This window comes from Jaculus jaculus, chromosome 3, assembly GCF_020740685.1.
Source record: "Jaculus jaculus isolate mJacJac1 chromosome 3, mJacJac1.mat.Y.cur, whole genome shotgun sequence".
Classification (NCBI taxonomy): Eukaryota; Metazoa; Chordata; class Mammalia; order Rodentia; family Dipodidae; genus Jaculus; species Jaculus jaculus.
The window spans coordinates 129,612,668-129,628,797 of record NC_059104.1 but is presented as its reverse complement, the minus strand read 5'-3'; the positions used below and the strand labels follow the sequence as shown (position 1 = coordinate 129,628,797).

The 16,130-nt window shown below is 36.8% G+C and overlaps 1 protein-coding gene across 5 annotated transcripts in view; it reads right to left on the bottom strand.

Moving 5' to 3' along the window:
• Ube3a (ubiquitin protein ligase E3A) overlaps nt 1-16,130 on the bottom strand; it is a 96,233-nt gene that overhangs the window by 54,630 nt on the left and 25,473 nt on the right. For 3 of the 5 annotated variants that reach the window (XM_045145189.1, XM_045145192.1, XM_045145190.1), the window contains 2 exons: nt 13,517-13,561; nt 11,543-11,644 (listed from right to left, as the gene is read on the bottom strand). In XM_045145189.1, coding sequence (XP_045001124.1) covers nt 11,543-11,644; nt 13,517-13,561 — 147 coding nt within the window. The remainder of the gene's footprint in view (nt 1-11,542; nt 11,645-13,516; nt 13,562-16,130) is intronic. The other 2 variants (XM_004661949.3, XM_045145191.1) reach the window with 1 other exon arrangement.

Here is a 16,130-nt window from a genome sequence, read left to right as displayed (position 1 = left end):
TTTGTGAAGTAAAGAAATTGTAGCCTATATGCACTACTGGTAGAAATGTAAATGATGATGATATTGTGGAAAATATATTTAAAGCCAGATGCAAAAAGTAGATCATGCATATGGAATTTGTTTCGAGTGGCAAGATACCTGGTACACTCATTCTTCTGGCTCCTCTGCTTGCAAATAAGTTAATAGAGACACATTTTAAAAGAGAATAGAAAATTCACAAAATGCTATTTAAAAGGGGATTCAACAAAGGAACAGAGGATTCCTGTTCACAGAATCTATACTGAAAATATCAAGAGACTACCAGAAAACTCTTAGACCTAACAAACATTCAGTAAGGCTGAAGGCAGGTCACAAAATAAACTTAAAAAAATTATTTACTTTCATAAACATGGATAACAAACATGTTGAAAAAGAAATTGAGAACTATGCCATTCAAAATGAAAACTGTGATGTATATACAAATGGAATATGATTCAGCTGTGTAACAAATACAATTTAAGGGGTTTTTGTTGTTGTGGTTTTTCTTTTTTGTTTTTTTGGTTTTTTTTGCCCAGGCAGGGTCACACACACCTGGAGCTACTGAGTGAGTTCCAAGTAAAGCTAGGCTGGAGTGAGAGACAGACAGACACACACACACACACACTCATGGACACACCACACACAGGGTTAAGTGTGGGTTTATACTATGAAACTAAAATAGGGACCAAAAGAGGACAAGGGTGTTGAGAACACACACAACATAAAAACTGAAAGGAGGTTGCAGGGAGTTGCAAAGAGAGAGGAGGAAGGGGAAGGAAATTCAACAAAATACAAGTTTTGTTTGAAAGTGCCATAATGAAACTTAATACTTTGCATTCTGATTTTTATTTATTTTTTTTATTTTTTGAGGTAGGCTCTCTAGCCCAGCCTGACCTGAAATTCACTATGTAGTCTCAGGCTAGCCTCAAACCCACAGCATTTCTCCTACCTCTGCCTCTCAAGCATTGGGATTAAAGGTGTGGGGGCTGGTGGGGAGATGCGGGGGGGGAGGGAGGTGAATGCTACAGCACCTCCAGCCACTGTAAATGAACTCCAGATGCATACACCACCTTGAGCATCTGGCTTTGAATCGAACTAGGGTCGATAGGTTTTGCAGGCAAGCAGTTTAACCTCTGAGCCATCTCTCCAGCCCTGTAGTCTAATTTTTAAAATATACACATTCTATTTACTTGAGAGAGAGGCAGACACAGAAAGTGATTATGGGCACACCAGGACCTCCTGCCACTATAAGTGAACTCCAGATGCATGCACCACTTTGAGCATCTGACTTTACATAGGTGCTAACCATCAGGCTTGCAAGCATGCAAACTTCTCCAGCCCCTATATTCTGATTTTATAAAAGAAAACTTGGCAGCCTCAAACTTCTTGTCTACTGCACTTTGTAGAAGGGGGCATATGAAAGAACATAGTTCATTCAGTCTCTGGAGTCTGAAGAGCAATGTAAAGAACAAGAGAAGATAGAAGACTACAGCTGGTAGATAGTATGGGTAGGACACCTCTCAGAGATGGAATGTCGGAAATAAAGTTGAAAGAAAAAATACATCCCAGTATTAATATTCAAGAACTAAGAAGTAATTAGTTCACTTGACAAGGTTGTTCATCATCTACTTTCTACTTTTAAAAAAATATTTATTTGAAAGAGAGAGGGGGAAGAGAAGTATAGAGAGAGAATGGGTGCTCCAGGCACTGCAAACGAACTCCAGACTCATGCACCACCATGTGCATCTGGTTTACAAGGGTACTGGGGAATTAAACCTGGGTCCTTAGGCTTCATAGGCAAGCACCTCAACCACTATGCCATATCTCCAGCCCTACTTCCTACTTCTAACATTTTTCACACCTCCTATGATCACCTAACCCAACAGTTCACGAGCCTATAATTTGGTGGACTTCCTCTGTTATGTTCCCTAAGTGTAGGTCTTAAAGGAGTATTTCTTTATATCTAAAACATTATGGTTTTTACTTATCCCCAATCACCCTCATGGGTTTCAGCTTAAATAGCACTTCTAGAAGGATTAAATAACCTTATTCTGGGCTCTCACAGTAATAACTGCCCTACTCCTCCTTTGGTATACCTTGTAACTATCCATTTTTTAAACAGCAAGCTTCCTGTGGCACATGACACCTTGACTTATTGTTGTGTCCTTAGAACGTAGGAAATGACATATTCTCAATGAAGATTCTCCACCTTTTCCTTGATACTGCCTAAAAAGGTAACAAATAACATTATCCTTTTCTAGTTTAAATAATTCAGGTGTCCATAAGACTCTACCACATGATATTTACAAATTTAAAACAAAAATCCAGGTAGAAGAAACACATGACTAAGTATCTGGGTTACTATGCTAGTTGTATTTCTAAGTGATACTCACTGTTAAAAATCTTTGTTATGAGCCAGGCAGGGTGGCACATGCCTTTAAACCCAGCACTCGGGAGGCAGAGGTAGGATAGGATCGCTGTGAGTTTGAGGCCACCCTGAGTACATAGTGAATTCCAGGTTAGCCTGACTAAAGCAAGACCCTATCTCAACAAGAACAACAACAACAAAAAACCTTTTTAAATGAATTATGCTCTACTTATATATAATTTAAATGCACATCAATTGTACCGAAACATATCTGTAAAATGCAAAGTAAGCCAGATGCAAAAATGAATAAATGACTGGGTATGGTGGGAAAAGCCTTTAATCCCAGCACTTGGGAGGCACAGGTAGGAAGATGGCCATGAGTTCAAGGCCACCCTAGGACTACATAGTGAATTCCAGGTCAGCCTGGGCCACTGTGAGATCCTTACCACAAAAAAACAAAATAAGAGTTAAGTGTCCTCTCACTCAACAATAAAATGTGCTTCAGGAAATGTAGATATTTTAATCAATGAACCACTTTTTTAGGCAAGACTATTAGTGCTTCATTACCTATTTTGCAAATTAAAACAATTCTGACATTATGGGCCTGCTCATACCTTACTAAAGTGCTTCCTGGTTATGGTTTCAGAATGTACAGAACTAAAGAAAACAGTAGCTTAGGAGTATATCCCCATAGAACTTATACCTAAGATGTTAATTAAGATAGCTCTGCTGAGATACCACTGTAGGTACTCTACTTCAAATATGGTCAGGTAAACAGCATTAAGCTAGTTTGCTTGGATTTATTAGTAGAGATTTATATGTAATCTTGGGACAAACATCCTAGTATATCTTATAATGTCATCTTTGTTTTTTTTTAACAGATTTGCAAGTTTTATTTATCTTCTACAATTCTTAAATTTTGACTCTCATAACAATCCACCAAGACCTCCAGAAATGAACCTGTGACACAATCTTTAAATAACTCATCTTCAACTTTTATATAACTGATCCTCAACCTCTTAGGTTTCTTGCATAGGAAATTCTTATCCTGAAATCATTTCATATGAAATATCAGGGTTCTTTCTGGTGTTGGTGTTTTGTTTGTAAATAAATAAATAGACCAGGACCTCACATTGCAAGAGCTGGCTTCAAATTCAGTATTTTTCAATCTCTACCTCTCAAATGCTGGGATTACAGGTATGAGTCACCATACCCTATGAAGTATCAGGATTCTTAAACCCCTAAATCCACCAACCTCTAACTGGAAACTCTCACATAATCTACCTAAATACCTTCTGACTTTCCTCCCTGTTCTGTTATACAGACTATATTCTCCTCAATTACAACTAGCATAGGAGACTTCAACGCCTATGTATGTATTCTATTCCAATTCACAATTTCCAAAAATATTAGCCTTTTTTTTCTTCTTGAGGTAGGGTCTTACTATAACCCAATCTGACCTGAAATTCACTATGTAGTCTTAGGGAGGCCTTGAACTCACATTGATCCACCTACCTCTGCATCCTAAGTGCTGGAATATTTGCTTTTTTAACCTAAAAGGGCTGTATATTTTTATTTTTTGTATATAGGTATATGCGCATATTTGTGACTACAGATGTGTGTGTGTGTGGAGGCCACATGACAATCTTGAGTGCCATCCTCAAGAACAATGTCCACCTCTTTTGAGACTGGGTCTCTCACTGCTGGAACTTACCAATTAAGCTACACTGGCCAGCCAGCAAACCCCAAGGATCCACGCTTCTCTACCTCCCCAGTGCTAGGATTACAGGCACATACCACCATTTTATATGTGTCCTTGAGATATAACTCAGGTTTCATGTTTGCAATACAAGCACTTTGCCAATTCAGCTTTCTCTCAAGCCTTTTAACCTTCTTTTTGTTTCAGACAATCACGCCTTTATTTTAGAATATACATGATCATTATCATGTTATCTATCTTTGGAAGGCTTTCACACATGAAGAACCTTTTTTAAAAACTTTATTTTTATTTGTTTGAGAGAGAAAGAGGCAGAGAGAAGGGGAGAGAGTGAGGGAGAAAGGGTGAGCCAGGGCCTTCAGCCACTGCAAATCAACTCCCCATGCGCCCCCTTGTGCATCTGGCTCACGTGGGTCCTTGGGAATCGAACTGAGGTCCTTTGGCTGTGCAGGCAAATGGCTTAACCGCTAGGCCATCTCTCCAGCCCAGAAAAAATCTTTTTGATATATCAAGACAGCAGACATTTTGAATTTTTTTTTAATTCACAAGTTGGAATTATATACATTTATCATGTGCAACATGGTGTATCAAATATATGCAATTCCTTGCAGGTACAGCATTTTTGGTGAAAACAAAGTTTACTTTCTTAATGATTTTTAATCAAACAATACATTAGCAGTCACCATGTAATACAATAGATCTCCTGGATTAATTTCTGTACAAGTGAAATTTTATATCCTTTGACCAACATCTTACCTGCCCCTGACAACCATTCTTTCTATATCTAGGTCAAGTTTTTTTATATTCCACATATAAGTGGCAGTGCTTTTCTTTCATACCTTCATTTGCATCAAGATTTAAAAGTATTTTATTTATTTGAGAGGGAGAGAGAGAGAAAGAGAGAAAGGCAAACAGAATGGACACATCAGGGCCTCCGGTCACTGCAAAAGAACTCCAGATACAAGTGCCATCGTGTTTGTCTGGCATAAATGGGTCCTGGGGAATCTAACTTGAGTCCTTTGGCTTAGTAGGCAAGTACCTTAACCACTAAGCCATCTCTCCAGCCCCATTTCAATGAGTTTTGTTACAAATACAGGATTTCAGTCTTTTTGATGGCTGAATTTTACATATAGTACATATGTACCACATTTCCTTTATTTGCCCCTTGATGAACACTTACAACTGTATTTTGGCTAGTGTAGCTAATGCTGGAGTGAACATAAAAGTGTAGCTGTCTTTTTCAACATATGATTGTATTACCTTTGGTTATACAATATAGTAGTCAGCTTCAGTCGCTAGGATAAACCTCCAAACCAGACACAGTTTATGGGAGGAATAGCATTTATTTGAAGCTTACAGATCCAGAGGAAGTTCCATAATGGTGAAAAAGAAAACAACACCAAAATCAAGAGCAAAAACCAGCAGCCAAGACACAGAGAACAGAACTCAGGCATTTTATGTATCTTTTTTGGCTGGAAATTCCAGATCCAACCCAACATCTTTCAGCTCAACCCTAGGATCTGCCCAAGTGACAGGCAATTGGAGATCTAAAGCTTTACCAAAACTGCATCTATCTGGGGACATCTATTCAAACCATCACCCTCAGACCCAAAAAAATTCGTAACCCTCTACATTATTTTATTCAGTATAATTTCAAAGTTCCCCATTGTCTTACCTAAAAATTTTAAAATAGTCTGTTAACTCCGAGTCTTGTAAAATCAAAATAGGTTATATACTTTCAACATATAAAAGAACAGAGTAATCATTTCCAACTGTTATAAGGCATAACAAAGACAGACAAGAACAATGCAAACTCAATAACCACCAAACAAACATCAAACATCTTCAGTTCAAGTCCAGTATCATAAATAGTGACTGACAGTATCTGGATTTTCCAATCCTACCACTCCACCCAGGCTGAATAGCCAAGGAAAACTTCCATCCCAGGCCAGCAGCACTCAGTGGCAGCCCTTGTACAGTCCTGGTATATCCAAAACATTTTCAGGTCTCCATACAAAGCATGGTCCATCTTCCAATGCCTTCACCAGCCTCGTTCTCGGGGTCATTAAGACCTGCCTATATGCTTTATCTCCGCAGTGGCTCCTGGGACCATGTGCACTTCATGACGCACTTCACATTTTTCATGCTCCTGAAATCAATACCAGGTGTGTAGAACACAGCCATATTCTTAATTAAGGAATGGAAATAAATCACAGCCTTGAAGAGTGGGTTCCTTTTCCAGTCAATTCTTTCCAAGAATTTGCATTTCTATCATAAGTCTTTCCTAAGGCATCACTTTCATTGTTTCAATGTAAAGCAGTTGGGCCATCTTCCTTATGATTGCTAATGTGTTTGACAACAGCAACCTCATTAAACTAAAACCAGTGTCTGTGCTAGTAAATTTAAACTTGTTTTAATTTCAATTTTAAATCTTTATTTCTCAGTCCCATATTTTTAGCCAAGCAAATCAGTCCATTATAAATTTAACCTTGATCAAACTCTCTGGGCATGTGCAACAGAATGCAGCCAGCCTTTAAGTCAGTAGGCCAGTTGCAACAAACTCTTCTGCAGCCTTTCCTTCCCCTTAGAAAGTTCTATAAGCCAAGCCTCCAGCAATTCTCTCTGTACTTAGCATTTTCAAACTCTCATCAGAATAGTTCATAATACTTAGCTTACTGTTCCAGAAGGTATCTTCAGTGGCAAGCACCAAGTTTTCTATTCTTCCAGCACAGAAATTCCAAAAGACCAAAATCCACATGGTCAGATTCATCACAGAGTAACAGCCCACACGATGGTAACAATTCTGTAGTAATCAGCAACACCTTGCTGGGATGAACTTCCAAATGAGGCTCAGTTAGGGAAGGAATTTATCTGTAGCTTACAGGTTCCAGGAAGCTCCATGATGGCAGAAGAAGCTGGCCCACTTTCATAGGCCCACATGGAGAGAAAAGCCACCACCATCAAAAGCAAGCAAGCACAATTCAGGAACTCCAGGCAAAGCTCAAGCACTTTGCCTATCTTTAGACTGGAATTCCCCAAATACACGTTAGGGCTGAACCCTGGGATCCACAGGGACATCCATGCAAACCATCACATACAGTCTATACTAGAATTGCAAGATCATGACAGGTCTGATTTTAATTTTTTAACAAACCCATTATTTTCTATAATTGTACTAATTAACATTCCCATCAACTATGCAAGGGGGTCTCTTTGCTCCATACCCTCAATAATATGAAAATTCATCTTTTTTTTTTTTTTTTTTTTTTTTTTACAATAACCATTCTAGAAGGTATGTGGTAAAGCCTTGTTGTTATTGTTGTTGTTTTGCTTTGTTTTTGATTTTGGGGTAGGGTCTCACTCTAGCCCAAGCTGAACTGGAATTTACTAAGTTGTCTCAGGGTAGCTTCCAACTCACAGTGATCCACCTACCTCTGCCTCTAGAGTACTGAAATTAAAGATATGTAATATGACACCTAGCTTCATTGTATTTTCAATCTGTTATTTCCTAAATGGTTAGTGATGTTAAGAACTTTTAAATTTATTGATTAGCCATGTATATTAGTTTTTTGGAATAATGTTAAGATCCTTTGCCTGTTTCTTCAACTGCTTACATACTCTCTTAAAACTGAGTTGCCCAATTTCCTTATATCTTTTATTTACTGACTCCTTGTCAGACATGTGTTTTACAAATGCTTTCTTTTATTATTTGGTACAATTATTTTTATTATTTGGTATAATCTCTTTAGTCGATCTTTTGTTTTGCTGCCTGTACTTTGAGGTCATATCTTAAACAGAAAAAAGCCACAAAATTACTAATTATCTTCTTATAGTAGTTGACAGCATTGCATTCTTTAGGATTTTTTTCCCCAGCACCATTTTTTTTTTTAAAGGCAGCGTCTCTCTCTAGCCAAGGCTGACCTGGAATTCACTATGTAGTCTCAGGGTGGCCTCAAACTCACAGCAATGCTCCTACACCCCTGCCTCCCAAGTGCTGGGATTAAAGGCAAGCACCATCAAGCCTGACTCAAACACCATCACTTAAACACATCTGTCCTTTCCTATAATTTCCTTTGTCAAGAAGCAATCAATTATGTGATTTATTTTTAAAACTCTTTATATTATGTTTCTTATGTCTGTCCCTTTAATGCCATGCTGGTCTCACTACGACACCTGTAATGGTATTTTCAAGTCAGGAGGTATGACACTTCCAACTTTGTTCTTTCTTTAACTACAGTGGTTAGTTCGTATCTTCAGTAGTTTCCCATAATTTTAGGATTTTTTTTCTATGTTTGTGAAAAGTAACATTGGAAGCTTGTCCTTGGAATTGACATCAGACATGTTGGCCTCACAAAGAGCTAGAAAGTACCCCCTTTACTCCTTTGCATTTTGGAAGAGCTTCAGAAGAACTGATACTAATTCTGTTATTTATTTTTTTCCCCCTTCGTATTTCAACATAGCGTCTCACCTTAGCCCAAGCTGACCTGGGCAATCCTCCTACCTCAGCTCCCATGCCCAGCCCTGGATACTAATTCTTCAAATGTTCAGTTCTATCAGCAAAGATGCCATCATTCCTGACTGGCCTTTATTATAGACAGGAGATCTATTGCTTATCACTGATTTAATTTCCTTAATCATTCTTGTTCTATTCAGATTTCCTACTCTCTTAATAATTAAGTCTTGGTAGACTTACAAATGTGTTTTTGTTCTTCTAGGTTAAAGAAACAAAAAAAATATTCTCAAGGTTAAAAAACTTATTGATGTGTAATTGTTAATAGTATTCTCTTATAATCCTTTGTTAAAAGTAACCACATATAATACCTCCTTTTGTTCTTAACCATGCTAAAGGGTTTTTGATGCAATCTTTCCAAAATCTAACAACTTTTGTGAATCTTTTCTGTTTTTCCATTCTTCACTTTTTTCTGCCACCAACTAACAGGGTTAGTTTGTTCTTTAAAGTTCCTTTAGTTACTACAGCAAGTTACTTGAAATTGTCATGCATTTTTTTTATGTAGGCTAGACCTTACATCTTAGAAATAATTATCTGTATCACATGAGTTTGGGTATGTTATGTTTCCACTTTCATCAAGCTATGTTTAATTTCTCTTTTAATTTATTCTTTGGCCCACTAGTTTTTCAGGAATGTGTTGTTTTAATTTTCTTCTGTTAGCTTCCAGTTCTATACCCCTATGATTGGAAAACATGCTTGAAATGACTTCATTAATTAAATCTGTTAAGACATCTTGGGACCTAGCATAAAGCTCATCCTTTATAATGTCCAATGTATATTCTCCCACTGTTGGATGGACTGTTCTAGATATGTCTTGTAGGCTCACTTGGACTAAAGTATAACTTAAGTCTAATGTTTTTCTAGTGGTTTTCTATCTGGATAATCTGTACATACATCACTTGGAGTGGGTACTGAAGCTTCTAACTGTTACTGTTTTATAAACTGCCCCTTAAGACCTCTCAGTATATGCTTTAATACTTCAGTACTCTGGTGTAGGACGTATTATAATAATTCACATCATTAATGATGGCCATCTTTTTGTTTTACAGTTTGTGACATTGTATCTATTGTATACAGTTGTTCCTGTTCTTTTGATATTCATTTTGACAAAATAACTCCCTCCATATTTTTACTTTCAATTTATATATATCCCTACAGGTGAAGTATTTTGTAGGCAATCTATAGCTACTTTACTATCCATTAACCTAATTAATGTGTTTTGATTTGAGTACTTAATCTATTTGCCTTCAAAGTAATTACTAAGAGGTAGCTACTACTGCCACTTGGTTAATCACTCAATGGTGGTTTTAAATATTTTTGTTCCTTCCTCTGTCTGTCTTGATCAGTCTAGTTTGTGGTTGCTTTTTTTTTTTTTTCCTTCCCTTGCCTTTTCACTTTGGGTCCTTATTTTTTTTTGGGGGGGGGAGAGAGGCTAGGAGTGGGACTTCTTACCTTTTTTATTTGCTGTGTATCTACCATAGGTTTTGCTTTGCCATTATCAAAAGGCTTACATACAATAGGCAATCTTGAGATCCTAACAACTGAGATTGCACAGACAGAAAGAAGAAAAAAAACTTTCACCAATCCCAGTCCACATTCATTTTTTTGTTTCTGTATCTGTACAAATTATTGTTGCTACCATGAATAGTTTTAACTCTCATACTAAACATGTATTAATTACACAACCTTTCCAACTAAGGCTATTAACAATAAAATTCAATGACTTCAATGTTGAACTCTCATGTTTTTATACTATAAGTATTTTTCTCCCATCTAGTCTTCTAATATTAAACTTAAAAATATTATGCATCATGTTCTAATGATTGGAGAAGTCTCTAAATTGCAGGTGTTGCCTCTGCTGGCCATTCAATACATGAAACTTCCAATAATATTGGGTCTAATTCCTCACCCCAAAGCTTTAATAGCTTCGTAAGTTTTCAGTATTCTTAAATGGACTAACTAAATTCCAGTAACTATAGTGTTCCACAAAACACCAATAGTAAGTTCCATAAAACATTACATAGGACAGGCAATTCTTTGGTTACTGCCATGCCCACTGCTCTCTTTGAAGTATACAAAATAAACTTGATTTCTTTGCAAAAGAAAAAAAAAAAAATACTTGGGTACTAAGCTACAATGAAATACCACCTCACATCCTTTAGGATGAACACTTCTAAAAAATAAAATAAGGGCCAGAAAAATGGCTTAGCAGTTAAGGTGTTTACCAGCAAAGCCAAGGACCCCAGTTTGATTTCCCAGTACCCAGGTTCAATTCTCTAGTACCCACATAAAATCCAGATGCACAAGGTGGCTCATGCATCTGGAGTTCGTTTGCAGTGGCCAGAGGCCCTGGCAAGCCTATTCTCTGTCTCACTTGCTCTCAAATAAATAAAATATTTAAAATAAAATAAAATGTAAAATGTGTTAAGAGTTACACCTATGCTCACAGCAACATTATTTTTAAATGCTAAAAAATAAGCATGGGTTTTGTAGTTTATGCCTTTAATCTCAGCACTTGGGAGGCAGAAGTAGGAGGATTACTGTGCGTTCAAGGCCAGCCTGACACTAAATACCCAATTCTAGGTCACCCTGGGCTAGAGTGAGACCCTACCTCAAAAAAACCAAAAATTAAAAAATATATATGGAAACATCCAAATATCCATTAACAGATAAATGGATAAGCAAGATGTAGAATATATACATATATATGTATGTGTATATATATGTGTGTACATATATATACACATACATATATACATATACATGCATATGTATATATGTATGTGTATATATATGTACATATGCTATTGATTATAATCAGCCTGAAAAAAGAAATTCTGACATGTTTTATACACTGATGAAACCTAACAACATTATGTTAAGTGAAATAAGCCAACCATCCAAACATAAAAAGTGTGACTATGCTTACATGAGGTAATCCAAGTAGCCAAATTCAGATAGAAAGGAGAATGGTGGTTGCCAGAGCAGTGACAATGACAAGTTACTGTTTAATAGGTACGGAGTTTCAGTACTGCAAAATGAAAACAAATCTGGTGATTGATGCACAATATTAACCTTCACAACATCACTGAATGTATACTTAAAAATGGTAAAAACAAAATTTTCAGCATACTTTACAATTGTTTAAGTTATCAGAAAAGTCTCATAAACTTCAGTAATACATTTGAGTCATTCCTTAGATTTACAATGTAGATGAACATTTTAAAGGGTATATCCTCTTTTCAGCAAAGAAAACCTTGACTTTTTCAAGCCCACCTATAAACACACTTAGCTTCACATATCTGTTTCACCTCCTTCTAATTTTAGAAGGTATGGGTGAGTCTTCTATACTTTTCTTCCCACAGGGTCAACTCCTACACCAATATTTTCAACCAAAATCCTTACTACCTTAAAAGCTTGTTTTGATAATTTCCATTATCTTAGGCTTAAGTTCTTACAACAAATCACTGAAGTCTTACAAAACTTGATCATAAATTATCCTTATATCACTGACCTTCTTAAGTCATATATTGGCTTAAAAGACTACTAAAACCCTATTGAACCTAACACTATACTGTTCTTTTCAAATCTGTTTCTTTGCTGTTCAATTATTTAAAACGCATATGGCAACATAATGACCTTGAAGAACGACTGACCTACTAAGCAAATTCTATGATTCCTAAATACCTATGAGATAGAAGACAAGACATCAAGATCATTCTCATAGCATACAAAGCCCAGCCTCATCTATTTTAGTGATCAAATCTTATCTTCATTTTTCAGGCCTCTTTGTCAATCTATAATATACAATGTCTCAAATGCCTTCTCTATAATTTGTATCCTACTTCCTATTAATATACATGCTTATGCTTAGAAGAACACTGATCAAGTTTCCAATCACCTAACTCCCAGTAACATTTCAAAACTTAATCTAGTCTTATCCAGTCATATCTATTTTCCTGCCATCTGCATTAGGCTCCCATTGCATACTCTGGTACTCCTCTGTGTATTTCCATTGTATGTCTCGTACCATTTACTGCAATAATTACAAACATCTGCTCCTCCAACTTTCACTCTGAGCATACTTTCAAGTTTTTCCAGGGTAGAAACTAAGCATTATGTATCTTTGTATCCATAACACAGGATCTAATACCTTACATGTAGAGCAAACATACAATTAAGTAATTGATAAAGCAATCAATCTAGCTTTAATGATGTAGGCACTCAAACTGTCAAAGTCAACCTTTCCTTCAGCCTCCTTATTTTCCTACAACTGTTGAGAGTTCAGGATTATATGATTATCTATCTTTGAATAGATATCTAATGAAAATACCCAAAATTTAGAAGAATTTTATTGGGGGAGAAGTTATGTTCCTATCTCTTGGTATACTTTTAAAAATCACCACTTTTTTTGTTCCAAAGTGGGGTCTCACTCTGGTCCAGGCTGACCTAGAATTCACTCTAGTCTCAGGGTGGCCTTGAACTTACAGCGATCCTACCTGTACTTCCCAAGTGTTGGGATTAAAGGCATGCACCACCATGCTCAGCCTAAAAATCACTACTTTTATAAATATATATATATATATATATATATATATTTCTGTTTATTATTTGCGAGGCAGACAGAGAGAGAGAGAGAGAGAGAGAGAGAATGGGCACGCCAGGGTCTCTAGCCACTGCAAACAAACTCCAGATGCATGAGCCCCCTTGTGCATCTGGCTTACAATGGGTCCTGGAGAGTCAAACTGTTTGGCTTTGCAGGAAAGTGCCTTAGCCGCTAAGCCATCTCTCTAGCCTTAAATCACTACTTCCTTTTACCTGGAAGTTTTTTTAATAATGTGATGTCATTTAAAGCAGTCTATGACAACTTAAAACACCACAGCCTCATCCAAGTTCTACTTACATTCGGCTAGTTTCAATGTCGTCAGACTGAGGTTCTCCTGGTGATCTGCAAAATGAAATTAAAGAAGAGTTAGCAGAAATATTCCAGATCCCAAAAAGGTATAGACATGTAACTTATAAATAAAGACTTAAGCACTTAATAAAAACATGGGAAATAAGGGTCAGATCACATTGGCATACAACACATTTAAAGGCTCACCAAACAAAAGTTCATGCTTTTTTAAAAAGAAAACTGTAAACACTATACTTATATATTAAAATACAAACCAGTACAAGACAAAATTATTCACAAAGCCAAATATATGATAGAAACACAAAACTATGAAATTTTCCTTTTGGAGATAATAGCTTGCTTTTTTTAGTAATGTTTTATTAGAACACTGTCACATTCATTTAGGTAGTGTAGATAGCTGTTTTTATGCCTAAAGAGCAGGTTAAGTATTTGTAATAGAAGCCACCTTGCCCTCAAAGTCTAAAATATTTATAATGTAGCTTTACACAGTCTACCAACCTCTGCTCTGAACAATTTAAACTACGATATAATAGTCTTGATGAATTTTGAGATCCTTAATCAGATTTACCATTCTAATCATGATTATCTGCATTCAACAATGAAATCAGGTTTCCCTAAAAAGCACACCAGCAAAAAGACCTGCCCTAATTATGAATTAACATTAATTTTAAACAGCTGCCAACTGTTTTATTTTTGTATATACTGATATAGAAATGCTCAAAATTCTAAGCCACTCAAAGAAGCTTTTTGTTTTCATTCTGGGGACATGAGCCAATTTTCCTTATTCCTAGCATGTTGTTTCCAGAGCCAGTGCACGATAATAATCCCAACATTCAGGAGGTTATGCAGGACAATCCCCAGTTGTAGAGCAGCCTGGACTACATATTAAGTTCCAGGCCAGCCTGAACTATACAGTGAAGACCTGCATTGTGGTTAGATAGTGAAATATCCCCCACTGGTTCATTTGTTTGAACACTTAGTCTCTCAGTTGGTGGTACTGTTTGGGAAAGTAGGATGATTGCTGGAGGAAGCAGGTCATTGTTAGCAGGCCTTAAAGTTTGATAGCTCGGCCCCAATTGCCTCTCTCCTTCCCGCTCCTCTTTGCTTCTTTAATGTGGCTAAAATGTAACCAGTGGCCTCCTTTCCTTATACCATGTCTTCCCTAACAAGATGAAATATATCCTCTTGAAATTCTAAGCCCCAAATAAACACTTTTCTTAAGTCATTCTGGTCAGGTAGTTTTTCCAAGCAATGAGTAAAAGGTAACAAATATACCCTGCCTCAAAAAATAAAAATCTGTTTCTCTGTTAGTTTTTATAGAAACCATGAGTCTATGTTGTAAGATGAATTGATTATAATACCTATTTCTAATACTTCAAAATATTGAAAAGAGGTTTTTAGTAGCTGCTCTAGAGGGTGCACACACAAAAAGGTACACAAGACCTAAGGAGATAAACTACCCCTAGCACTTCAGCCAAACCACAGCTAAAACACAGAGGAATCGGAGAGATGAGCAAGAGTGCTGCTTCCATGCTGAACCTGACAATCAGCACCAGGGAGAAGGAGACAGACCCTGAGGATGCTCAACACATATCAAAGCAGAGATCCAGAGGCTCCTCAGAGCTCATCACTCAAGTAGACTTAAAACACACCAACCATGGCTCAAAGACTTTTGCAGAAGGGGAGTGGAAAGATTCTAAGAGCCACAGAGTGAGACATCATGCCCACAGGCATAATTGCCCCCCCAAAAAAAACTGGCTGCTGCACAAAAAATAACCCATAATGTCATGGGGAATACCTGCAACCCCACTGAGAAGGGTCCCTAGCTTAATGAAGTCAAGGACAAGGGAAAAGAGGATACCAAGACATGATGTATCCGTACAATACATTATTAATAATAATAAAAATCACCTCCAAAAAAGTTAAGGTTAAAATTTCAAATTGCCATATAAAGACTTGATTTGTGAATTTATCAGACTTCCAACTTAAATAATTTTTTAACAAAAGAACGATAAGTCAACTGTAGTCTACATTTCTTAGCTTTAGAAAAACTCACTTGTTTGTCAGGCTTTCAAAATTACACTCAACTGAAGTTCACTCAGATTCCAATTCATTATCACAAACAAGTACAGACATACATGCGCGTACACAGACACACATGCACATACACACACACACACACACACACACTCAAACTAAATAAAAAATAAATAATCCCAGCAGTTCAAAAAATGTATTTTACGTTTGCTTAGTATATTTTTACACTTTCAATTTTGCATAAAAATTATAAATAACTTGAAAACTGGGCACCCTAAAGTTGGCAGAGGCAAATGCAAAAATTTTCTCCACCCTCTTTCCCCAAGGAACAAGCAAATAACTTGTGACAGACACATCAGCCTTGTAAGTAACCCCAAGATTGCTTCCAAACTTCTATCTCAGACAAAAGAGTTAAAAACTGATGGTAGCCCCAAGTGCAAGCTGACTCATTTTGAAAGTGTAACACTCCAGTATCAAATGTTAGACTGTTAAGGCGGTAAAGCTGGTATGTAAAACAAAACACAAACTTACTAGCACTAAGGAAAGAAAGGCAGATGAGAAACTT